The sequence below is a fragment of the Bos taurus genome, chromosome 6, assembly GCF_002263795.3.
Source record: "Bos taurus isolate L1 Dominette 01449 registration number 42190680 breed Hereford chromosome 6, ARS-UCD2.0, whole genome shotgun sequence".
NCBI classification, from domain to species: Eukaryota; Metazoa; Chordata; class Mammalia; order Artiodactyla; family Bovidae; genus Bos; species Bos taurus.
In genome coordinates this window covers 19,342,316-19,370,064 of record NC_037333.1, presented here as the reverse complement: position 1 = coordinate 19,370,064, position 27,749 = coordinate 19,342,316, and the positions used below count along the sequence as shown (strand labels likewise).

The window sequence follows — 27,749 nt, the reverse complement described above, 5'->3', positions numbered from 1 at the left end:
TAGTGCTGCTATGAACATTGGGGTGCATGTATCTTTTTGAATTAGAGTTTTCATCTTTTGTGGTTATGTGCCCAGGAGTAGGATTGCTGGATCATATGGTAACTCTATTTTTAGCTTTTTAGGGAACTTCCATACTTTTCTCCATAGTGACAGCACCAATTTACATTCCCACCAACAATGTAGGAGGTTTCCTTTTTCTCTATACCCTATCCATCATTTGTTATTTGTAGAGTTTTTAATGATGGCCACTTTGACTGGTACAAGGTGGTATCTCATTGTGGTTTTAATTTGAATTTCTCTAATAGTTAATGATACTGAGCATCTTTTTGTGTACCTTTTGGCCATTTATATGTCATCTATGTAGAAATGTCTATTTAGGTCTTCTGCCCAGTTTTCAATTGGGTTGTTTGTGTGTTTTTTTTGTTTTTTTGGTAAGTTGTATGAGCTGTTCATATATTTTGGACATGGATGTCTTGTTGGTAGCATTGTTTGCAAATAGTTTTTCCCAGTCTGTAGGATGTTTTTTCATTTTGTTTTTGGTTTCCTTTGCTCTGGAGAAGGAAATGGCAACCCACTCCAGTACTCTTGCCTGGAAAATCTCATGGATGGGGAAACCTGGTAGGCTACAGTCCATGGGGTCACAAAGAGTCAGACATGACTGAGCAACTTCACTTCACTTGCTATGCAAAAGCTTTTAAATCTAATCAAGTCCTATTTGTTTATTTTTGTATTTTTTATATTTGGTCATTTTTATTTTCACTACTCTAGGAGACAGGTCCAAAAAATATTGCTGGCAATATATGTCAGAGATTGTCATCCCTATGCTCTCCTCTAGGAATTTTATAGTATCCAGTCTTATGTTTAGGTCGTTAATCCATTTTGAGCTTATTTTTGTTTTATGGTGTGTGAGAATGTTCTAGTTTCATTCTTTTACAGGTAGCTGTCCAGGTTTCCCAACATTACTTGTAGAAGAAGCTATCATTTGTCCATAGTACATTCTTCCCTCCTTTGTAATAGATTACCTGACTATAAGTGTGTGAGTTTGTTTCTAGGCTTTCTATCCTATTCCATTGATCCATATATCTGTTTTTGTGCCAGTGCCATACTGTTTTGATATCTGTGGCTTTGTAGTATAATCTGAAGTCAGGGAGCCTGATTCCTCCACCTCTACTTTTCTTCCTCAAGATTGTTTTGACTATTCAGGGTCTTTTGTATTTCTGTACACATTAAAAATTTTTTGTTCTGGTTCTATGAAAAATGCCATTTATAATTTGATAGTGATTGCATTGAATCTGTAGACTGTCTTGAGTAGTATGTTTATTTTGACAATATTGATTCTTCCAATCCAAGAACAGAGTATATCTTTCCACCTGCTGTGTTGTCTTCCATTTCTTTTATCAGCATCATATAATTTTCATACAGGTCTTTTACCTGCTTAAGTAGGTTTATTCCTAGGTATTTTATTCTTTTGGATGTGATGCTAAATGGGATTGCTTCCTTAATTCCCCTTTCTGATCTTTCGTTGTTAAGTATATAGAAATGCAAGAGATTTATATGTATTAATTTTGTATCCAGCAACTTTATTTAATTCATCAATGAGCTCTAGTAGTTTTCTGGTAGTGTCTTCAGGATTTTCTGTATATAGCATCATGTCATCTGCAAACAAGTGACAGTTTTACTTCTTCTTCTCATTTCTTTTTCTTCTCTGATTGCTGTGGCTAGGACTTCCAAAACTCTGTTGAATAAAAGTGGTGAGAGTGAGCATCCTTGTCTTATTCCTGACCTTGGAGGAAACGTTTTCAGCTTTTCACCCACTGAGTATAATGTAAACTGTGGGTTTGTCATATATGCCTTTTATTATGTTGAGGTATGTTCCCTCTTTGCTCACTTTTTGCAGCTTTTATCATTAATTGATGTTGAATATTATCAAAAGCTTTCTCTGCATATACTGAGATGATTGTATGGTTTTTAAGTCTTCAGTTTGTTAGTGTGCTGTATCATATTGATTGATTTGCAAATATTGAAAAATTATTGTATCCCTGGGATAAAGCCCACTTGATCATGGTCTGTTTCTTTGAAGTTGTCCATTTTGTTGGCGTAAGTTGCTCATAGTATTCTCTTATGATCCTTTGTATTTCTATGATGTTGGTTGTAACTTCTTCTCAGCTAAGTGCTGTCCAACTCTTTTGTGACCTCATGGATCTCAGCCTGCCAGGCTCCTCCGTCCATGGGATTTCCCAGGCAGGAATGCTGGAGTGGGTTGCCATTTCCTACTCCAGGGGATCTTCCTGACCCAGGGATCGAGCCCATGTCTCCTGCATTAGCAGGCAGATTCTTTACCACTGAACCACCAGGGAACTCCATTTAAAAACAAAAAAATTTTTTTTTTTTTAATTTATTTGACTGCACCAGGTTTTAGTCTTGGCATGTGGAATCTAGTTCCCTGACCAGGAATTGAGCCTGGGCCCCCTGCATTGGGAGCTTGGAGTCTTATCCACTGGACCACCAGTGAAATCCCTAACTTCTTTTTATTTTCTGATTTTATTGATTGGGACCCTCTTCCTATTTTTCTTGAAAAGTCTAGCTAAAGATTTGTCAATGTTGTTTATCATTTCAAAGAACCAGATTTTAGTTTCATTGATTTTTAAATATTTTTTTAGCCTCTGTTTCATTTATTTCTGCTCTGATCATTATTATTTTTCCTTCTACTAACTAACTTTCAGCTTTTTTGTTCTTCTTTTGTTTCTGTACACATAAGATTAGGTTGTTTGAGACTTTTCTTGCTTACTGAGATAAGCTTATATCACTGTAAATTTCCTTCTTAGGACTGCTTTTTCTGTGTCCCATAGGTTTTGGATCATTCTGTTTTCATTTTCATTGTCTCTAGGTATTTTTTTATTTCATATTTGATTTTTTCAGTGATCCATTGGTTGTTTAGTAACATACTATTTAGCCTCCAAGTGTTTGTGTTTGTAACAGTTTTTTTCTTGTAGTTTTCTAATCATGTAGCATCATGGTCAGAAAAGATGTTTGATGTGATTTCAGTTTTCTTGAATTTATCAGGTCTCACTTTGTGGCCCTGCATGTGATTCATTCTGGAGAATGTTCCATGTGCCTTTGAAAATAATGCATACTCTGCTGCTTTTGATTGGAACGCTTGGCAAACATTAAAGTTCATCTGGTCTAATATGTCATTTAAGGCTTCCTTACTGATTTTCCTTCTGGATGATCTGTCCATTGATATAAGTGGGATATTAAAGTCTCCCATTATTATTGTGTTACTGTCAATTTCTCCTTTTATGTCTGTTAATATTTGTCTTGTATATTGAGGTGCTCCTATGTTGGTTGCATATTTATAGTTATTATATCTTCTTGGGTTGATCTTTTGATTATTATGTAGTGTCCTTTGTCTTTTCTAACAGTCTTTATTTTTAAGTCCAGCTTTCATTTGATTTCCATTTACGTGGAATGCCTTTTTCCATCTCCTCACTGTGAGTCTCTAGGACTTATCACAGTGCATCATAATGGTCTGTTTACCTACCTGTCTTGTATATAGCCTTCCCCACCCTTTGAGATCCCAAAGGGTAATGACATATCATATTTATCTTTGCAGTCTCTTGGATACATCACAGTGCATGATTCATGGCAGAAATAAATGCTTATGAATAAATTTAAATTAGTACCAAGTGATATCAACCATTGAAGTAGGTTTCACAGAAGGTTGTAAAATTCTTTTTGACCTTATATAAAAATTTGTAGGAACTCCACTGGTGGTCCAGTGGTTGAGACTCTGTGCTTTCTCTGTAGCAGGCCCAGGTTCAATCCTTGGTCAGGAAACTAAGATCTCACAAGCCACACAACCAAAAAAAAAAAAATTATGGATACTACATAGGCAGTTTTCCCTGATATCACTGTGATTTCTTGGGGACTTTACTAGGTCCTAAGAATCTTGAGTTCAAAATATCTTTCAGATATGGACATGAAGAAAAAATGAGAAATATACATTTTATTCTTACAAGGTAAAATAATGATTTTTATAAATTCACATGACACAAAATGGTAAGTTCAGTTCAGTTGCTCAGTCATGTCCAGCTCTTTGCAACCCCAAGGACTGCAGCACCCGAGGCTTCCCTGTCCATCACCAACTCTGGAGCTTACTCAGACTCATGTCCGTTGAGTCAGTGATGCCATCCAACCATCTCATCCTCCGTCATCCCCTTCTCCTGCCTTCAATCTTTCACAGCATCAGGGTCTTTTTCAATAAGTCAGTTCTTTCCAATTTCCAATGAGTCAAAATGGTAAAGTATTTTAAATTATTTCCCAGAGAGGCAAAGTGTAAAAGGGAATATTAAAAAATAATACCAGTTACTATTGATGCATAATATTTGCCCAATAGATACAATAAATTTTGTTATTCATAGTAGTCATGTTCTATAAAATCATTGCAAACACTCAATTACTAGGTACTAAACCACTGCTCTAGGAAAAATATTGGATTAAGTTCCTCCAAGCCTCTGATCACATTTTTGTCAAGCAAGCATATATAACTTTATGTGTGTTTCTGTTTAAAGACACTTTATTTAATATGTACTCTTGTCTAACATTGAACTCAAAGCCAATGGTAGTGTAATATGTGCCTGAGTAAGCTTATCTAATGCACACACTTTCTCCATAAGGCACATCACAAGCTTCTTGCACTTAGAACACTAGACAGTGCTTCAGCACTATGCTCCGGAGCCACTTTAAGCTGCAAAATCACCAACAAAATAAAAGCACGAAAATATGAGAAAATGTGGGGCCAAATTGACCATGAATAGGAGACTTGTTTATGGAGAAGGCAATGGCACCCCACTCCAGCACTCTTGCCTGGAAAATCCCAGGGACAGGGGAGCCTGGTAGGCTGCAGTCCATGGGGTCGCTAAGAGTCAGACACGACTGAGCAACTTCACTTTCACTTCTCACTTTCATGCATTGGAGGAGGAAATGGCAACCCACTCCAGTGTTCTTGCCTGGAGAATCCCAGGGACGGGGGAGCCTGGTGGGCTGCCGTCTATGGGATCGCACAGAGTCAGACACGGCTGAAGCAACTTAGCAGCAGCAGTAGCAGCAGGAGACTTGTTTATAGTATGTCTCAGCTATCATACTATAAACAAGTCTCCTTTCCATGGTCTATTTGGTCCCATATTTTCAGATCATCACCTCATTCAACCTCAACTGGACGATGTGTGTTATACAACTCTGCTACTCTGTGCATGTCCACAAATGACTACAAAAGCACCACAAGTGTCAGTCTTGAGGTTACAAATTTAATAAAAAATAATTCACAAATACAGAATCTGTGAACAATGCAGTTGACACCATTTGATTTTTTCATTCAATGCTAGGCCATGAGGGCAGATAAATGTCAAGATGAATGAGGGCAGACCTTTGTGAAATGAATTGTGTTAAGGTTTTTGTGTTAAGATGGTCTTCCCTCTCTTCCCCTCCTCCTCCTCCTCTTCTTGTTTTCACCTTCTTCTTCAAAATTTCTTTAATAAAATGACAATTAAACTCTGATCTAATTTTATAACATTGAATTACAAAGTCTACCATACACCCTTATAGCTCAGTTGGTAACCCGGGTTCAGTCCCGGGTCAGACAGATCCCCTAGGGGAGGAAATAGTAACCCACTTCAGTCTTCTTGCCTGGAGAATCCCTTGGACAAAGGAGTCTGGTGGGCTATAGACCGTGGGCTCACAAGAGTTGGACACAACTTAGCAACTAACGTGAACGTGAAAGTCACTCAGTCTTGTGTGACCCTTTGAGATGGCTAGAATACTGGAGTGGGTAAACTTTCCCTTCTCCAGGGGATTTTCCCAACCCAGGGATCGAACCCAGGTCTCACACATTGCAGGCAGATTCTTTACCAGCGGAGCCACCAGGGCAGCCCTTCTGTATGAAGTTCATCAATATATTATTTGATTTACCCTTCTGCCATAGTAAACCTGAAATAGTCTCTGAACAACAAAATAGTTTTTTTAACAACAAAAAAAAATGGATAATACGTCAGGACAAAAATTTAAATAACTAAAATTAGAAACAAGCTTTTGATGCCCTATTTAGGAAGGCTACCCACACCAAGATTACATAAAACCACCTGTCATTATCTTGTCATGATTTATGTTTACTTTTCTATCTTCTCTTTTTATAATTTTTCTTCCAAGAGACATTCAGTGGATGCTTATGATTTGATGGAGTCTAACAGACATGGTTTGTGCTGCTGCTGCTGCTGCTAAGTCACTTCAGTAGTGTCCGATTCTGTGCGACCCCATAGACGGCAGCCCACCAGGCTCCCCCGTCCCTGGGATTCTTCAGGCAAGAACACTGGAGTGGGCTGCCATTTCCTTCTCCAATGCATGAACGTGAAAAGTGAAAGTGAAGTCAGTCGTGTCCGACTCTTAGCGACCCCACGGACTGCAGCCCACCAGGCTCCTCCATCCATGGGATTTTCCAGGCAAGAGTACTGGAGTGAGGTGCCATTGCCTTGCCCTCTTTTTTTGAACTTATTATTAATAGCTATGTGACTGGCCAAGTTGATAACTTTCCTGAGCATCCTATTTCTTCAATTGCAAGATAAAGATAATGAAGGATTTCCCCAGTAAAATGAGAATAATATTAATGAGAATATCTTCACTTATAAAATGAAGATAATAGTATGAGGATGAAATGAGATACTATATAAAAACTATGTAGGCTAACTGGAGCCTGACATTGCCCTGTTTTTTCATTTCCCAAAGAGGGTGAGTAGACTCTTTAGACACTTGTATATTAGAGAAGATGGTTCTGTTTCTGTCCGGGAAAATTTCCGTCCCTCAAGACAATATTTCTTCAAATAAAATCTTCGTTCCGTTTATTCTGGTCTTCTTTTTAGGATGACTGGTTGTCCGCAATGGACTTTTCATTGTCCTTTACCATGTTCCTCAGCTCTTTCTTTAACTTTTTTTCTCTGTGTTTCTGTTTTGCATTTGAGAAGTGTTTAAGTCACAAACCAATTTTTCTGTAGTAGCAGTTTTGCTAACATTTATAATGAAGTGCTTGCTGTGATTTTTAAAGCTGTAATAATACCCTGCTCCCATGGAGATCGTATGTCTGGAATTAGATAGAACACATCTGTGGGCCGGGGGTGAGCCAAAAATACTCTGGTCTCTTGAAGTAGCTGGGCAAATACCATGCTCTAATGTAAAGTAGATATGAAGGAGAAGCAACCTACATTTACTGAAGGCCAGTGACTTAGCTGGGACTATGTATGCTATGGTGCTATTTATTTCTTGCAATAGTTCTATCAGATAGGATTGTTACGTGCATTTTAAAGATGAGAAAGCAGATACTCTCAGAAAGATTTGGTAACAACAAAGTCAGACAACTAATAAATGCCTGAGCCAGACTTGAAATACCAAAATCTTTGTTCTTCCCATAATACCATTTTATCTCATGATTGTACACATTCCCTCTAGAAAAGCTCCCATTTGGCCTTTCAGTCATAACCTATTTTTTCTTCCTGTTGGCACTGCACTCACATTTCATTGGCTAGGCTCCAGGTCTATGGAGAGGAAATTGAAAATAGAGAATGTTAGAATAAACATTGTAGCAATGAGAAGTTTCTTGCCAATAGCTGAAGATTAAGAGAGAAGAACTATAAAAAGCAGACTAAATATACTAATTCTAGTAAAAATTAGAAAATACATCTCTATAACCTCTGAAGGCATTGTTTAATGCTGTATTGTGTAAAATTGATAGTCATAGTCTTGGCCTCAGTAAAGAAAGTTTAAATTATATTCAAGTTTTTAAAAGGTTAACAAATATGCAGCCAGCTTAAAAAATTCCAAAATTGTAGATGTTTTCAGTTGTTTGTAATTGAAAAAAGAAAAAGCAAAAATGAAACATTTCAAATGACTAGCAACAAGAAAATAGATAAATTATATTAAAACTCTACAATGGAAAAACAAAGTACAGTTACATATATATACATGGATGAATGTTAGAAAACAGCAAGAAATGAAATTTGCATAAATTATGTATAAAATACAATTCCATTTACCTACAGTTTAGAAGTATTCAAAACTAAATAATATAGCATTAGGGTTATACATGCATGTAGCAAAAAAAGAAAGCCAGTGCAATGATAAACACAAAATTCAGAATAGTGACAGTCTCAGGGCAGGGAAAGATGAGGGAGATACAACTGGGTAGGGAAATATATATAGGATTTAATAGTATTAGTAATGTTTTATTTCTTAGGCTGGACATTGGATATCCAGTAATCATTTTATTACCAATAGTGTTATTTATAATATATGCATATAAAATACATTTTTATGTAGGGGATATTTAATAACACAAATTTTACTTTTTAAGAAGGTTATGTTTTAGTTATCTAGAAAATTTTGGTTTATTAGAAATATTTCCAAAGGTTTCAGATATGTGATTCATTATTATTATTATTATTATTATTACAAAAGAAATATAAAAATAACCAGATGGCTATATCAGGGAGCTCATTTAAAAAACAAAATATATTGGTTTACTTACCTACAGATACCTCCTTTATATTAGACCATTGAGTACTAATGTACAGAAGGTGGTTTCTATAGGGGGAAATTTTTGAAATAGAAGTCAAATCCCATAAATTATTATGATATGTTCTGAGAAAATCTGCTTTCTATAACTTATGGTACTTTGGGTGAATAAGGAACAAAATTCCAGTAACAAAATACCCCTTAAATTATAGAGAAAAGTTCACCCAATACAAAGAATTTACATGTTATGATATTTAATATTGAGCCCTGAGGATGTTTTAGAAATCTGAGTGGCCATTTTGGTCCCTAGAAGTGCCTGAGCATGTTACAATACTGTCCTATATTTATATGTCTTTATATGTGTCTTTCGGAGAAGGCAATGGCAACCCACTCCAGTACTCTTGCCTGGACAATCCATGGGTGGAGGAGCCTGGTAGGCTGCAGTCCATGGGGCCGCTGAGAGTTGAATATGACTGAGCAACTTCACTTTCACTTTTCACTTGCCTGCATTGGAGAAGGAAATGGCAACCTACTCCAGTGTTCTTGCCTGAAGAATCCCAGGGATGGGGGAACCTGGTGGGCTGCTGTCTCGGGTTGCACAGAGTCGGACATGACTGAAGTGACTTAGCAGCAGCAGCAGCATATATGTCTTTATATTATAGTCAAGTGATTATTTTTATTTAGATTATATAGATCTTCCCTGGTGGCTCAGACAGTAAAGCGTTTGCCTGCACTGTGGGAGACCCAGGTTCTATCCCTGGGTTTGGAAGATCCTCTGGAGAAGGAAATGGCAACCCGCTCCAGTACTCTTGCCTGGAAAATTCCATGGACTAAGGAGCCTGGTGGGCTACAGTCCATGGGGTTGCAAAGAGTTGGACATGACTGAGCGACTTCACTTTCAAGCTATATTATCTTTGCATTTTACTTTGGAATAGTTAAGGAGTATATTATAAAATATTTGTTATAAAAGGGGTATTAAAACTATTAGGGCTGAGAAAAAAGTAATCTGTACCCACTTAGATATATGGACAAATTATTCTGAAGGGTTAAGATCAAGCCAGAAGTCTCTAAGAAAAATTAAATTATGTGAATATTTAGGAAGCTTTATGTATTTCCCCATTGTTTGAATTTTAATTGCATTTTAATCCATAATTAATAATTAATGCAGATTGACATCCATGATTAAAAGGATAGATCTATTAATTTTCATTTCCTGCTTATGCATGAACAAATTCATCTTTCTGGTTAAAATGCTAAAAAGCACATATGTATTTTGCAAGATTTTCAGATATTTTTCACTGAGAAATATTTTCTCATACAAAATAATTTTAATTTCATCTCTAATTTTGGGAGGGAATAAATATTGAATACTGTTTTGTTTTTATTTGTTTTTAACAGGTGATTTGGGAAAAGAGTGCACTCTGATGCCTTGTATGAGGTTCTCTCTTTATATGCAAAATGCTTTACTTTCCCTGGAAACTAATCTCCTTAAAAGCTAATACCCAAATCAAACAATGTACCCTTTTCAGCACTGAATGAAAATAGGTCAGGAAGGGATTAAAAGACTGGCACTGCACTAAAGTGAAGCAATGAAAATTTCACTCTTTAAGCTCTCCCTTGTTACGTGAGAATTTATAAATTACCAGTTAGTTCAGACCCCTTCCTTCTGCCTACTCTAGCTTGCCTCTGAGCATGTAAGCCTTTATTGTCCATATATGTATGAAACACTGTTTTCTTAGAAATGTTCTCATTACTGTTAGATATTTTTTAATATCAACATAGAGTCCACTTTACTTCATCTGTGTATTTAATCAGTGGAGAAACTTAGGTTGATTCTGTATAATATTCATTTCTTCAGTTTTTGCTACTGTTTCTTCTTCTTTCAGTTCTCCTTTCCTCTTAAGTACCTGGTGATCAGCACCATGTCCTGAATAGTCGTAGATTTCTTAAGAGATTTAAGTTTGCTGAAGTGTTTAATTCAATAGGCATACTTGAAAATCCACTAGGTACAAGGGAATATGAAATCAGTATCCAGTTGGAAAAGATTAAAGTTTGAAGTCTTACTGAGAAGTCCTTAAAATAAGATTGCAATAACTACAGCACACATGTAAATTCCATCAACTGATGCAAATCGCTATATGACTCTGGGGATAGTATCCAAACTTTTTGAACCTCCTTTATTTACATGGAAAATCGAAGGTAAAATGTATTCCTTTTTTAAAAACTTTATTTTTTTGAATTGAAGGATAATTGCTGTATAGAATTGTGTTGGTTCCTGCCGAACATCAATATGAATCAGCCACTGGGTATACATATGTCCCCAATACCTTTTATATAAGTAGTTTTCAACACAGGAGATGGTGTAGACAAAGTACTTATCATGGCACTGTCATGTCAGAGGATTCCAGTGGATGGTTTATATTCCTCTCTGTGCTTGTGTGCTCCGCTCAGTTGCTCAGTCGTGTCCAACTCTTTGTGACCCCATGGACTGTGGCCTGCCAGGATCCTCTGTCCACAGGATTTTTTCAGGTAAGAATACTGGAGTGGGTTGCTGTTTCCTCCTCCAGGGGATCTTCCCAATCAGGGATCTAGCCTGCATCTCTTATGTCTCCTTCATGGCAGGCATATTCTCTACCCAGTGAGCCATCTGGGAAGCCAGCTATTTAACTTTGGGTGAACTTGATTCTAGTTTCATAAGTGACTTTATTTTTTTTTTTTTTTAGAACCAATGTGAATTTTTATTTTGAACAAAATCATAATACACTTAAAAAATTTAAAGCTAACAAATACCAAAAACATTCCAATTTTCAGAAAGATAACTATATATATATATATATATATATATATTTTTTTTTTTTTAGGTGTTATTATCCCTATTTATTTTATTTTATTTTTAAACTTTACAATATTGTATTGGTTTTGCCAAACATCGAAATGAATCTGCCACAGGTATACACGTGTTTCCCATCCTGAATCCCCCTCCCTCCTCCTTCCCCATACCATCCCTCTGGGTCGTCCCAGTGGACCAGCCCCAAGCATCCAGCATCGTGCATCGAACCTGGACTGGGAACTCGTTTCATACATGATAGTATACATGTTTCAATGCCATTCTCCCAAATCTTCCCACCCTCTCCCTCTCCCACAGAGTCCATAAAACTGTTCTATACATCAGTGTCTCTTTTGCTGTCTCATATACAGGGTTATTGTTACCATCTTTCTAAATTCCTTATATATGTGTTAGTATACTGTATTGGTGTTTTTCTTTCTGGCTTACTTCACTCTGTATAATAGGCTCCAGTTTCATCCACCTCATTAGAACTGATTTCAAATGTATTCTTTTTAATGGCTGAGTAATACTCCATTGTGTATATGTACCATAGCTTTCTTATCCATTCATCTGCTGATGGACATCTAGGTTGCTTCCATGTCCTGGCTATTATGAACAGTGCTGTGATGAACATTGGGGTACACGTGGCTCTTTCCCTTCTGGTTTCCTCAGTGTGTATGCCCAGCAGTGGGATTGCTGGATCATAAGGCAGTTCTATTTCCAGTTTTTTAAGGAATCTCCACACTGTTCTCCATAGTGGCTGTACTAGTTTGCATTCCCACCAACAGTGTAAGAGGGTTCCCTTTTCTCCACACCCTCTCCAGCATTTATTATTTGTAGACTTTTGGATCGCAGCCATTCTAACTGGCGTGAAATGGTACCTCATTAGTGGTTTTGATTTGCATTTCTCTGATAATGAGTGATGTTGAGCATCTTTTCATGTGTTTGTTAGCCATCTGTATGTCTTCTTTGGAGAAATGTCTATTTAGATCTTTGGCCCATTTTTTGATTGGGTCATTTATTTTTCTGGAATTGAGCTGTAGGAGTTGCTTGTATATTTTTGAGATTAGTTGTTTGTCAGTTGCTTCATTTGCTATTATTTTCTCCCATTCTGAAGGCTGTCTTTTCACCTTGCTAATAGTTTCCTTTGTTGTGCAGAAGCTTTTAAGTTTAATTAGGTCCCATTTGTTTATTTTTGCTTTTATTTCCAATATTCTGGGAGTAGGTCCTAGAGGATCCTGCTGTGATATATGTTGGAGAGTGTTTTGCCTATGTTCTCCTCTAGGAGTTTTATAGTTTCTGGTCTTACGTTTAGATCTTTAATCCATTTTGAGTTTATTTTTGTGTATGGTGTTAGAAAGTGTTCTAGTTTCATTCTTTTACAAGTGGTTGGCCAGTTTTCCCAGCACCACTTGTTAAAGAGATTGTCTTTAATCCATTGTATAGTTTTGCCTCCTTTGTCAAAGATAAGGTGTCCATATGTGTGTGGATTTATCTCTGGGCTTTCTATTTTGTTCCATTGATCTATATTTCTGTCTTTGTGCCAGTATCATACTGTCTTGATGACTATGGCTTTGTAGTAGAGCCTGAAGTCAGGTAGGTTGATTCCTCCAGTTCCATTCTTCTTTCTCAAGACAGCCATGGCTATTCGAGGTTTTTTGTATTTCCATACAAATGGTGAAATTATTTGTTCTACCTCTGTGAAGAATACAATTGGTAGCTTGATTGGGATTGCATTGAATCTATCAATTGCTTTGGGTAGTATACTCATTTTCACTATACTGATTCTTCCAATCCATGAACATGGTATATTTCTCCATCTATAACTGTCCTCTTTGATTTCATTCACCAGTGTTTTATAGTTTTTTATATATAGGTCTTTAGTTACTTTAGGTAGATATATTCCTAAGTATTTTATTCTTTCCATTGCAATGGTGAATGGAATTGTTTCCTTAATTTCTCTTTCTGTTTTCTCATTATTAGTGTATAGGAATGCAAGAGATTTCTGAGTGTTGTTTTTATATCCTGCAACTTTACTATAATCATTGATTAGTTCTAGTAATTTTCTGGTGGAGTCTTTAGAGTTTTCTATGTAGAGGATCATGTCATCTGCAAACAGGGAGAGTTTTACTTCTTCTTTTCCAATTTGGATTCCTTTTATTTCATTTTCTGCTCTGATTGCTGTGGCCAAAACTTCCAATACTATGTTGAATAGTAATGGTGAAAGTGGGCACCCTTGTCTTGTTCCTGACTTTAGAGGAAATGCTTTCAATTTTTCACCATTGAGGATAATGTTTGCTGTGGGCTTGTCATATATAGCTTTTATTATGTTGAGGTATGTTCCTTCTATTCCTGCTTTCTGGAGAGTTTTTATCATAAATGGATGTTGAATTTTGTCAAAGGCTTTCTCTGCATCTATTGAGATAATCATATGGTTTTTATTTTTCAATTTGTTAATGTGGTATATTACATTGATTGATTTGCGGATTTTGAAGAATCCTTGCATCCCTGGGATAAAACCCACTTGGTCATGGTGTATGATCTTTTTAATATGTTGTTGGATTCTGATTGCTAGAATTTTGTTAAGGATTTTTGCATCTATGTTCATCAGTGATATTGGCCTGTAGTTTTCTTTTTTTGTGGGATCTTTGTAAGGTTTTGGTATTAGGGTGATGGTGGCCTCATAGAATGAGTTTAGAAGTTTCCCTTCCTCTGCAATTTTCTGGAAGAGTTTGAGTAGGATAGGTGTTAGCTCTTCTCTAAATTTTTGGTAGGATTCAGCTGTGAAGCCATCTGGACCTGGGCTTTTGTTTGCTGGAAGATTTTTGATTACAGTTTCAATTTCCGTGCTTGTGATGGGTCTGTTAAGATTTTCTATTTCTTTCTGGTCCAGTTTTGGAAAGTTGTACTTTTCTAAGAATTTGTCCATTTCTTCCACGTTGTCCATTTTATTGGCATATAATTGCTGATAGTAGTCTCTTATGATCCTTTGTGTGTTGTCTGTTGTGATCTCTCCATTTTCATTTCTAATTTTATTGATTTGATTTTTCTCCCTTTGTTTCTTGATGAGTCTGGCTAATGGTTTGTCAATTTTATTTATCCTTTCAAAGAACCAGCTTTTGGCTTTGTTGATTTTTGCCATGGTCTCTTTTGTTTCTTTTGCATTTATTTCTGCCCTAATTTTAAAGATTTCTTTCCTTCTACTAACCCTGGGGTTCTTCATTTCTTCCTTTTCTAGTTGCTTTAGGTGTAGAGTTAGGTTATTTATTTGACTTTTTCTTGTTTCTTGAGGTATGCCTGTATTGCTATGAACTTTTCCCTTAGGACTGCTTTTACAGTGTCCCACAGGTTTTGGGTTGTTGTGTTTTCATTCGTTTCTATGCAAATTTTGATTTCTTTTTTAATTTCTTCTGTGATTTGTTGGTTATTCAGCAGCGTGTTGTTCAGCCTCCATATGTTGGAATTTTTAACAGTTTTGCTCCTGTAATTGAGATCTAATCTTACTGTATTGTGGTCAGAAAAGATGCTTGGAATGATTTCTATTTTTTTGAATTTACTAAGGCTAGATTTATGGCCCAGGATGTGATCTATCCTGGAGGAGGTTCCATGTGCGCTTGAGAAAAAGGTGAAATTCATTGTTTTGAGATGAAATGTCCTATAGATATCAATTAGGTCTAACTGGTCTATTGTATCATTTAAAGTTTGTGTTTCCTTGTTAATTTTCTGTTTAGTTGATCTATCCATAGGTGTGAGTGGGGTATTAAAGTCTCCCACTATTATTGTGTTATTGTTAATTTCTCCTTTCATACTTGTTAGCATTTGTCTTACATATTGCAGTGCTCCCGTGTTGGGTGCATATATATTTATAATTGTTATATCTTCTTCTTGGATTGATCCTTTGATCATTATGTAGTGACCGTCTTTGTCTCTTTTCACAGCCTTTGTTTTAAAGTCTATTTTATCTGATGAGTATTGCTACTCCTGCTTTCTTTTGGTCCCTATTTGCATGGAAAATCTTTTTCCAGCCCTTCACTTTCAGTCTGTTTGTGTCCCCTGTTTTGAGGTGGGTCTCTTGTAGACAACATATGTAGGGGTCTTGTTTTTGTATCCATTCAGCCAGTCTTTGTCTTTTGGTTGGGGCATTCAACCCATTTACGTTTAAGGTAATTACTGGTAAGTATGATCCCGTTGCCATTTACTTTATTGTTTTGGGTTTGAATTTATACACCATTTTTGTGTTTCCTGTCTAGATAATATCCTTTAGTATTTGTTGGAGAGCTGGTTTGGTGGTGCTGAATTCTCTCAGCTTTTGCTTGTCTGTAAAGCTTTTGATTTCTCCTTCATATTTGAATGAGATCCTTGCTGGGTACAATAATTTGGGCTGTAGGTTATTTTCTTTCATTGCTTTAAGTATGTCTTGCCATTCCCTCCTGGCTTGATGAGTTTCTATTGAAAGATCAGCTGTTATCCTTATGGGAATCCCCTTGTGTGTTAGTTGTTGTTTTTCCCTTGCTGCTTTTAATATTTGTTCTTTGTGTCTGATCTTTGTTAACTTGATTAATATGTGTCCTGGGGTGTTTCGCCTTGGGTTTATCCTGTTTGGGACTCTCTGGGTTTCTTGGACTTGAGTGATTATTTCCTTCCCCATTTTAGGGAAGTTTTCAACTATTATCTCCTCAAGTATTTTCTCATGGTCTTTCTTTTTGTCTTCTTCTTCTGGGACCCCTATGATTCAAATGTTGTAGCGTTTAATATTGTCCTGGAGGTCTCTGAGATTGTTCTCATTTCTTTTAATTTGTTTTTCTTTTTTCTTCTCTGATTCATTTATTTCTACCATTCTATCTTCTAATTCACTAATCCTATCTTCTGCCTCTGTTATTCTACTATTTGTTGCCTCCAGAGTGTTTTTAATTTCATTTATTGCATTATTCATTATATATTGACTCTCTTTTATTTCTTCTAGGTCCTTGTTAAACCTTTCTTGCATCTTCTCAATCCTTGTCTCCAGGCTATTTATCTGTGATTCCATTTTGATTTCAAGATTTTGGATCAATTTCCCTATCATTATTTGGAATTCTTTATCAGGTAGATTCCCTATCTCTTCCTCTTTTATTTGGTTTGGTGGGCATTTATCCTGTTCCTTTATCTGCTGGGTATTCCTCTGTCTCTTCATCTTGTTTAAATTGCTGAGTTTGGGGTGTCCTTTCTGTATTCTGGCAGTTTGTGGAGTTCTCTTTATTGTGGCGTTTCCTCGCCCTGTGTGGGTTTGTACAGGTGACTTGTCAAGGTTTCTTGGTTAAGGAAGCTTGTGTCAGTGTTCTGGTGGGTGAAGCTGGATTTCTTCTCTCTGGAGTGCAATGAAGTGTCCAGTAATGAGTTTTGAGATGTCGATGGTTTTGGGGTGACTTTGGGCAGCCTGTATCTTGGAGCTCAGGGCTGTGTTCCTTTGTTGCTGGAGAATTTGTTTGGTTTGTCTTGTCCTGGAACTTGTTGGCCCTTGTGTGGTGCTTGGTTTCAGTGTAGGTATGAAGGCGTTTGATGAGCTCCTGTCAATTAATGTTCCCTGGAGTCAGGAGTTCCCTCGAGTCAGGGTTTGGACTTAAGCCTCCTGCTTCCAGTTATTGGTCTTATTTTTACAGTAGTTTCAAAACTTCTCCTTCTATACAGCATCATTGATAAAACATCTACATTAAAGATGAAAAGTTTCTCCACCGTGAGTGTCACCCAGAGAGGTTCACAGCATTACATGGAGAAGAGGGAGGAGGGAGTTAGAGGTGACCCGAATGAGATGAGGTGGAATCAAAAGAGGAGAGAGTGGGCTAGCCAGTAATCACTTCCTTGTGTGCACTCCACAACTCAGAGATGCTCAGAGATGTTCATGGAGTTATACAGAGAAGAGAAGAAGGAGGAAGGAGGCAGAGGTGGCCAGTAGGATAAAAGGGGGGAATGAAAAGGACGGAGACAGATCCAGCCAGTAATCAGTTCCCTAAGTGTTCTCCACCGTCTGGAACACACAGAAATTCACAGAGTTGGGTAGAGTAGAGAGGGGTTAGGGAGGAGACACAGGCGACCTGGTGGAGAAAAAGGAGAGTCCAAAGGGAGAGAGAGCAGTCAAGCCAGTAATCTCGCTCCCTAGTGAAAAATGGGTACTGAAGATTGGGTTCTTAAAGGTACAAAATTGGTAACAAATACATAGAAGCAAAAATTAAAAATCTAGAGTAGAGTTTGGAATTTAAAAAATACAATGTTAAAGAAAAGAAGAAGGAAAAGAAAGAAAGAAAAAAAACAAAGTCGCAAAAATTATAAAGAAAATATAGGTATAAAATTAATAACAAATACCAAAAAGCAAAAGTTAAAAATCTCCTTTCGAAGACTTGGGTTGCTTTTCTGGGTGCCTGATGTCCTCTGCCGGCATTCAGAAGTTGTTTTGTGGAATTTACTCAGCGTTTAAACGTTCTTTTGATGAATTTGTGGGGGAGAAAGTGTTCTCCCTGTCCTACTCCTCCGCCATCTTCAATATATTTTTTTCCATAAGTGACTTTAATATCAGGCAGTGAATTATCATCAACTGTATCCTGAAGAAACTATAGAGACAGAGATTGGTTTTAGTAACAGCGTTAGAGGTGTGGTTGGATTAAATTATCTTTAGTTGTCTTTCCAAATCTGAGATTCTGTGATTCTTTTTGACCTTGTATCAGATTTGTCCTGAATTGCTGAGGCCTGGAGCACCTGTTGTCTTCACATTTTTAAAGAGAATGAATTTTACACACTTGCCCTGCATTATAATACATGGGTGCATGCGTGCTTAGTCATGTCTCATTCTTTGCAACCCCAGGAACTGTAGCCCTCCAGGCTCCTCTGTCCATCAGGGTCCTCCAGGCAAGAATACTGGAGTGGGTTGCCATTTCCTCTTCGAGAGGATCTTCCCAACCCAGGGATTAAACCCCCATCTCTAGCAACTCCTGCCTTGGCAAGTGGATTCTTTACCACTGCGCCACTTGGGAGATTTTTTTCTAAAATGTCAAATAATGTCACAAAATGCATCTAACTCAAAACCCAAAGTTCTTACATAGATTTTACAGTCCTGCGTACTCTGACCCCTGGCTATTTCTTTGATCTTCTGTCCATCTCCTATTTACTAACTCTATCTGTTATCCCCTTTGCCTGGAAAACTCTTCCCCAAACAATCCATATGGCTGACTCGGTCACTTCATTCAGATCTCACATGTCACCTTATCAGAAAGTGCCTTTCAGATCATCCATCCTGTCTAAAATAAGTCTCCTCTCCTTTACTCTTTGACCCCTTTCTCTGTTTATGTTTCTTTTTAGCCCTGATGCAATATGTTTGTTTTGTGTGTATCATCTGTTTACCTTCACTGGAGTACGTCTTCTGTGGCAGCCCGAACTGCTATATTCCCAACCCTGAGAGCAGTGCTTCAGTTGAGTTCAGTTCAGTCACTCAGTCGTATCCGACTCTTTGTGACCCCATGGACTGCAGCACGCCAGGCTTCCGCTCCATCACCAACTCCCAGAGCCTACCCAAACTTATGTCCACTGAGTCGGTGATACCATCCAACCATCTCATCCTCTGTCATCCCCTTCTCCTCCCGCCTTCAATCTTTCCCAGCATCAGGGTCTTTTCCAGTGAGTCAGTGCTTAGCACCCTACAAATATTTGTCAGTTGGCTGTTGAAATGGCTCTCTTACTTGTCTGTTAGTGATAGAAAGAAAATGTGTTGGTTTTTTTTTTCCTACTTCTAGTGACAGTTTTAGTTTTATAACTGCTGTTCTTTTCCTCTTGAAATGTTTGCAATGTTTCAAAATATACTTTAGCAAAGAAATTACTTTTTTTGGGTTGTATAAATTAATGGATTATTTTTAGTTTTGCTTCTTATTCCTAATCCCAGTATGTTTTTTCTTGATGTTTGGGTATAATTCCTTAAAAGGCAACTAAAATTCTCAAATGTTAACATTGTGTTGTTTCTTTTATTATAAATGGAAGTACAAAGTCTTTTGCTAAATCATCCATATGTGAATTTTAAAGCCCATCAGTACAATTGTTTATTTTAATGTCCCATTCTTTAGGAGATCTACCTGTTTCTTACTAGCTTATGAAGAGAGCAGTTCTCACTTCTTTTATTAACTTGAAAGTAGAAACTAATTGCAGGCTTGTAAGATTTGAGTAAACTAATGGAAATTGATGGAAATTTTGACTAACTACCATCTCCAGATGTTTTTTGTTCTGTATGTTTGGTGCCTCTGAGTATCGTATATGTGTGTTCTAAATAATAGGTGGAAATACATGAGTTCAAACCTGACTTTAACAATTCTTGAAAGTGACCCAGATATGTCTCCCTGTTTTAAAGAATGAGGAGATTCACTTGCCTGTTTTGTGGGTATGGAAATGTGTAGGTGTTACTCATAAATGCCCTATGCCACCATGTCCATATCACAAACGTCAGATGATATATTTGGGGGCTGTTTGTTAGGGAAGATATTTTGATGTTTATATTACATATATGTTTCATTGGGTATCTAGAAAAGTTAAGTTTTAAACATTATCTTCAAGGGTTCTCATAAGGAATTTGTTGTTTCTGTATATAACTAAACAAAGCATCTATTTTAACTGTGGTGACCACTACTTATGACTCTGTGTTCTCAGAATATTTCAGAAGTTTACATTAAATATGCCATGTTCTTTTTCTAAATTAATATTTAGGAAGAAATATTGTAATAACTATTGTCTTCATGCTTCTAAATATATTTTTCATAACTCACTTTCAAGGAATATGTTTTAGGTGCTTTTTGTTGCTTTTTGTTGCTGACTTAGTGAATTGAGCCTAACTAGTATGTGACTAAGTTTTGTATACTAATAATTTCTGGATGTCCCTGGGAAGAGATACACTTGTCCTGAGGTAGACGGTTTGTAGTCTGAAGAATCTGGTCTGTGTCTTCATTTTCTCACTGCATTCATTGGAAGTGAATTCGAAGGATGAATAGGCATTTCTAAGTGAAGAAGTAGATAAAGCAATGTTTTCTGAAGTGGGTTCTTAAAATAGTGCCTAAGGAGAATCAGATAGTAAAGGTATTCAGTTGTCAAATAATTTGCGAGAACACTGTATTTCTACTCCGAGACTCTGTAGAGCCTTCACTATGCTAATGAGCATTGTGATTCTCCAAAAAATTAAATAATATATGAATTGCCTAAGGCTACCTGATTGTGGATGTGACCTTGTTTCCCTCCCAGTAGCTCTTAATATCTTGAGGAGCTAATGTTCCAGAAACAGTTAGTGATTTCTGAGACAGTAGTATGCATGACAAAACAATACATTTAAAAACTCAGAAAGGTGAAATAGCATGATACGTTCAGACAATATCTAAGTGTTCCATCGGACCAAAGAATGGTGAGAGTGCAGGAGCAAAGAGGCGGCAGGAAGTAAACTGCGTCAGACAATGAGGTCTCGATCTTTAACATCTATTCTGCCAGGCCATTGAAGACTTGCAAGAAGGGAAGCAGCACGAATACACTGGCATTTTTCAAGGATAGGTGTGAAAGGTTGAGAATATAGGACAGTGTTTAATTCTGAGTCAGTGGCAGTAGTAAAAGTGAGAAATAAAAAGACTGTGAAATGAGGATATGGCTTTGGGTGATGAATAAAATGGTGGTATCATTAACAAATAGGATTCCAGAAAAGAAACAGGTTTCATAATGGAAGCCAAATGAGTTTGATTCATGGATATGTTTGGTTTGAGGTCCCTGAATGGCATAAACAGAGATAGGTAGGATGTAATTAGAAAACTTGATCTAGATCTGATACACAGTTTCAGAGGACAGCGTTAGCTGAATTATAGATTTGAATGTCTTTGCTAGAGATGTGGAATTTTAAACTACCGGAGGAAGGAGAGAAAAGAAACATCTTTGTAATAAGAGAAGTCTACCCATTCTGAGTTACTTCAAATTTACTTCCAAGTTCTTCTGTTCTGAATTTCTGAAAATTCTTTTTAATGATTATGTGAATCCAGGAAGTGTTCCTTTAACAAGTAAATGTCAAGCATGCTGTGATTATTTTGGTTCTTTGGTTGGTTGGTTGGTTTTGTGTATGCACATTTGTACATACTAACACACTGTAGTTTTTAATTCACTATTGACCATGACTTTTGCACTTGAAAGTCTAAGCAATGTACAGCTAGAAGTATTCCATTCAGTTCAGTTCAGTCACTCAGTCGTATCTGACTCTTTGCGACCCCATGGACTGCAGCATGCCAGGCTTCCCTGTGCATCACCAACTCCCGGAGCTTGCTCAAACTCATGTCCATCGAGTCAATGATGCCATCCAACCATCTCATCCTCTGTCGTCACCTTCTTCTCCTGCCTTCAGTCTTTCCCAGCATCAGGGTCTTTTCCAGTGAGTCAGTTCTTTGCATCAGGTGGCCAAAGTATTGGAGTTTCAGCTTCAGCATCAGTCCTTCCAATGAATATTGAGGACTGATTTCCTTTAGGATTGACTGATTGAATCTCCTTACAGTCCAAGGGACTCTCAAGAATCTTCTCCAACACCACAGTTCAAAAGCATCAATTCTTCAGCACTCAGCTTTCTTCATGGTCCAACTCTCACATCCATACGTGACTACTGGAAAAACCAAAGCTTTGATTAGATGGACCTTTGTCGGCAAAGTAATGTCTCTGCTTTTTAATATGCTGTCTAGGATGGTCATAGCTTTTCTTCCAAAGAGCAAGCATCTTTTAATTTAGTGGCTGAAGTCACCATCTGCAGTGATTTTGGAGCCCAAGAAAATAAAGTCTGTTACTGTTTCCATTGTTTGCCCATCTATTTGCTATGAAGTGATGGGACTGGATGCCATGATCTTAGTTTTCTGAATGTTGAGTTTTAAGCCAACTTTTTCACTGTCCTCTTTCATCTTCACCAAGAGGCTCTTTAGTTCCTCTTCGCTCTCTGCCATGAGGGTGGTGTCATCTGCCTGTATGAGGTTATTGATATTTCTCCCAGCAATTTTGATTCCAGCTTGTGCTTCATCCAGCCTAGCATTTCGTATGATGTATTCTGAATAAAAGTTAAATAAACAGGGTGACAATATACAGCTTTGATATACTCTTTTTCCTATTTGGAACCAGTCTGTTGTTCCATGTCCACTTCTAACTGTTGCTTCTTGACCTGCATACAGGTTTCTCAGGAGGCAGGTAAGGTGGTCTGGTATTCCCATCTCTTTAAGAATTTTTCACAGTTTGTTGTGATCCGCACAATCAAATGATTTGGCATGGTCAATAAAGCAGAAATAAATTTTTTCTGGAACTCTCTTGCTTTTTCGATGATCCAACAGATGTTGGCAATTTGGTATCTGGTTCCTCTGCCTTTTCTAAATCCACCTTGTACATCTGGAATTTCTCAGTTCACGTACTGTTGAAGCTTCTCTTGAAGAATTTTGAGGATTACTTTGCCAACGATGAGTACAATTGTGCAGTAGTTTGAACATTCTTTGGCATTGCCTTTCTTAGGGATTTGAATGAAAACCTACAAATAATATTTATCAAACTTTGGTTATGACCAAAAGAAACACTTTCCCTGAATATACAGTAACCACCCAGTCAAGTTTTGAATAAGTTATTTTACTATGTTAAAGACATTTATGTACATATGATTCAACTCCAGCACTCTCATTGCATGACACTCTTCTTAAAAGTTGACTTTAGCATGCATTTCACGCTGACTTTGAGATTGGAATGCTGTATATTACCAAAATACAAAAGACTGATATTCAATAATGATGAGTAGAAATCTTGTGTTGAAATACAGGTGAAATATATATTTATACCACACAAAGAAAGCAGCAGTGTATACTAAACTAGAAAAAAAAAAAGTTGTATTTGTTTTTTCTAAAAAAGACAGTAACTTTAACAAAACAGTGTTTAACAGATAGATAGCCCTGTATATATTTGTGTCCTATTCAAAAAATCTTATAAAGATTTGTCATTCCTGGGGTAGTGGGTAGGAGCCTAGGCCCTGCAGTGAGACTGGCAGAATTTAACCTTGGCTGTACCGTGGTATAACTATATGACCGAGGCAAGTTACTCTTTTTTTTGTAAGATTTATTCATCTCACAATGAAGTAACAGCACCAACCTCCTGACAAAGGACTGAAACAATAAATAAAACATTTTTAGCACATAATAATCATTCAGTTGTGCTAATACCAACAAATAAGAATATCTCATCAGTGACTTTATTTATATATTAGTGATGAAGAAATATATATTTGTATAATTATAATTATCTTCCTCAAACATTCTTTCCCTGATGACCACATCAGTAGTTCTTTCTCTATGAAGTGTTTTTTCCTCTTGTTTCACATGGCTAGATTCTTGTCGTTCAGATCTCAGTTTTGTTTGTTGCTCAATAGGACTTTTCTTAGCCACCTAATCTAAAATTCCACCAGGTCAATTTCAACCATATCATTCTATTTTCATTTCCTTCATATCATTTATCACTTGATTTAACTGTTTGTTGTCAAACTCTCTTCCTTGAAATATCAGAATCTCTCTTGCTTTCCATTGAGTTCTAGCTCCTTGATCAGGACTAGATATATAATGAGTGCTTAAATTTTTTTGCTAAATTAATAACTACTCTGCAGAGGTTATAATGAAAGAACCAGAGAGAGGGAGGAAGATAACGAAATTCCAGTTTAGGGAAAAATGTCAGTACCTGCCTTCACTGAGAGTTGGACATGACTGAGCACTTCTCACTTTCACTTCACTTTTCACTTTCATACATTGGAGAAGGAAATGGCAACCTGCTCCAGTGTTCTTGCCAGGAGAATCCCAGGGCTGGGGGAGCCTGGTGGGCTGCCGTCTATGGGGTCGCACAGCGTCGGACACAGCTGAAGCGACTTAGCAGCTGCAGCCTGCAGCCCTTCGCCTGCTCTACCCAGGCCCTGAACTAGTGTATCCATATATTAGTAAACTCCAACCTCCCAAATGGAACAGTTTCAGTGCAGCCTTTTTAGATCTTTCATCTCTTGTGACTTAGTATAAGTTCTGCCACCCACAAGTGCCCGTTGATAAACCTACTTTTCCCTCAACGCTGCTGTCTGGAGACCCCCGTTGGTCTGCTAGCGACCACTCTCTCTAGACCTGTGTGAATATCGATACCACATTTGGTATCTCTTGAATATGTATTTGGATCATTGTCCCCATCTCTACGCATGCCTATACCTGGGTTCCTTACCATTATCTTTTTCTTTCCACCATCCCTTGCTGCTTAGATCCCAACATTCTTTACATTTAGGCTCATAAGGTTTAGGACTATCAGAAAGAGAAAAGAAATAGTAGGACTGGAATTCAAGACTACCTCTGAGGTTTATAGAGGAGTCCCTCTCTAACTTGTAATGAATACCATTGCCTTGGGCTATTAATTCTTATGTATAATAACAGTCCTCTATTTTGGTTACTGTCATCGTATCCAGCACCATTTCTTGTATAGGTTGTTGTTATTCAGTCACTCAATCATGTCTGACTCTTTGCAACCCCATGGACTGCAGCATGCCAGACTTTCCTGTCCTTCACCATCTCCTGGAACTTGCTCAAAATCATGTCCATTGAGTCAGTGATGCCATCCAACCATCTCGTCCTCTGTTGTCCCCTTCTCCTCCTGCCTTCAATCTTTCCCAGTATCAGGGTCTTTGCCAATGAATCAGCTCTTTGCATAAGGTGGCCAAAGTATTGGAGCTTCAGCCTCAGCATCAGTCCCTCCAATGAATATTCAGGATTGATTTCCTTTAGGATTGACTGGTTTGATCTCCTTGCAGTCCAAGGGACTCTCAAGAGTCTTCTCCAACTTCACAGTTCATGTATAGGTAGATGCCTGAATAAATACTGTTCAATTATGATAATCCTCACAAATCCAGTGTTAGGATGTCATTCGTATGATCTATAGCTGCATAAATGTACCAACAAGCTTAGTGAGTTGAAAACAACACTTATGTATTTTATTCACAAATCCTCAACTCAGAAGGTCATCTCAGTTGGTACTAGCGGTGAAGAATCCTCCTGCAAACAGAGGAGACGCAGGTTTGATCCCTGGGTCAGGAAGATCCCCTGGAGTAGGAAATGGCACCCCACTCCAGTATTCTTGCTTGGAAAATTCTATGAGCAGAGGAGTCTGGTGGGCTTCAGTTTATGGGGCCACCAAGAGTCAGACACAATTGAGCAGGTGAACACATACACACAACTCAGGTAGGACATGGTAGAACTTGTTTGTTCATACATCATCAGCTGGAGAGAGTTGGCTTCCTAAAGCATGGTTTGTGTTCCGAGAGCAAGTGTCTCAAAAGATAGGATGTGGAACCGACCAGAAGCGTGCACAGTGTTTCTTCTCGGTTACGCCAGTCAAATCTGCACAGAGCTCAATTCAAGGGAGCAGACATAGATGCCACCTCTTGAGGGAAATACTGTATATTAATATAGTATTAATATTATAAAAGAATTGGGGACCATACCACCTTAGATATACACCATTTTCATTTTTTTAATCAAAATGAAATATTTGAAAAAAATCAAACAAGAAAACCTATGGGTCGTATCATAGTAGAAGTTGGAATACTATGCACATGAGAAGCTATTTTTAAAAATAGGAAAGTTTAACTTCAGGAAAGTTAACACTCACTATTCAGGTTACTAGTGTATCATTTGACCTAAATACAGTGAAACATCAAATGAAAAGTCAAATTGAGGATTACTTGAATGATCTCAAAAGTTAATGGAAGTATTAAAAGCTCTTACTTTTGTTAATTTAATCCCCTGGAAAAGAAATAAATACTTATATTCTAGAGTTAACTTTTGTTGTTTTAAAGCATTTCAATTTGGTCTTGTGGGCAACTTGGAAGATATTGTGAATTTTTTTTTTTCACTAAATTCCAGGGCAAAGAAATGTTTATTTTGTGTGGTGTAAATAACATTTGAATGAAATGAAAATATATGTGTTCAATTAACTGTGGTATTCTGAAGTCAAAAGTTTTATTCATCTTAGAGAAGAAAATAGCAGCAATAAGAAGTTTTTTTAAAAATGTCCACTATTCAATGTATCTAAGCTCCTTTATAAACAAAACCGAAGTTTTGATTTGGCAAACAATGTGGCTATACTTTCTTCGATTTTCATCCCTCAATTCTGTATCTTGCTTGAATACTTTTAGTAGTTATTTTTTAAAAAGATGCTCTGGAATTAGATATAGAAGGGTGAAGGTGCATGCTATATTTGTCAGCATCTATAGTACTATAACATGAAAGATCATCCCATCTATTTTCTTTTTTTTCTCCTGGATAATCCAGTTTCGCAACAAATTGATTGCTCAGCCTCCGCATGTCACTTTTCTATAAAATTTAAAATTTTGCTACAGTACAAGGTGAGGAAATGGTCTTTTTCTGGAAAGGGTGACAACCAAAGGTCAACTCATTAAACAGAGTGACTTATGAGACCTTCAGATAATACCTTAGTGATATATTCTGCAATATTGAAGTTCAGAACTTAAATTGATCCTTTTTACTGGTAAGCCTGCTTTTGGGAAATTTTATTTAGAGGAAAACTGAAATAAAATACATTTTATGACTGATTCTGAAGAATTAACCTTTTTTCCCTAAGATATGATAGAGGCTTCCCTCTTTCTCTGCTAGAAAATAACCTTGTTTCCTTGAACACATAAGAAAGGGAACCAGGCCTGGGATTCTGAAATCACAAAGTCATCTGTGTAAGAAATAGAACCCTATTGGAAAGAAGACTGAACCTAAAGTTAGAATCATGGAAATAGCAAGAGAGTTCCAGAAAAACATCTATTTCTGCTTTATTGACTATGCCAAAGCCTTTGACTGTGTGGATTACAAGAAACTGTGGAAAATTCTGAAAGAGATGGGAATACCAGACCACCTGACCTGCCTCTTGAGAAACCTGTATGCAGGTCAGGAAGCAACAGTTAGAAGTGGACATGGAACAACAGACTGGTTTCAAATAGGAAAAGAAGTATGTCAAGGCTGCATATTGTCACCCTGCTTATTTAACTTATATGCAGAGTACATCATGAGAAACGCTGGGCTGGAAGAAGCACAAGCTGGAATCAAGATTGCCGGGAGGAATCTCAATAACCTCAGATATGCAGATGACACCGCCCTTATGGCAGAAAGTGAAGAGGAACTAAAAAAAGCCCCTTAATGAAAGTGAAAGAGGAGAGTGAAAAAGTTGGCTTAAAGCTCAACATTCAGAAAATGAAGATCATGGCATCTGGTCCCATCACTTCATGGGAAATAGATGGGGAAACAGTGGAAACAGTGTCAGACTTTATTTTGGGGGGCTCCAAAATCACTGC

At 37.3% G+C, this 27,749-nt stretch overlaps 1 protein-coding gene across 2 annotated transcripts in view; it reads left to right on the top strand.

The window, feature by feature from the left end:
- The window catches only part of GSTCD (glutathione S-transferase C-terminal domain containing), a 151,621-nt gene that overhangs the window by 82,981 nt on the left and 40,891 nt on the right, over positions 1-27,749 (top strand). The window contains exon 6 of one of the 2 annotated variants that reach the window (XM_059887525.1): positions 11,008-11,085. Coding sequence (XP_059743508.1) covers positions 11,008-11,085 — 78 coding nt within the window. 2 annotated transcript variants of the gene reach the window in all.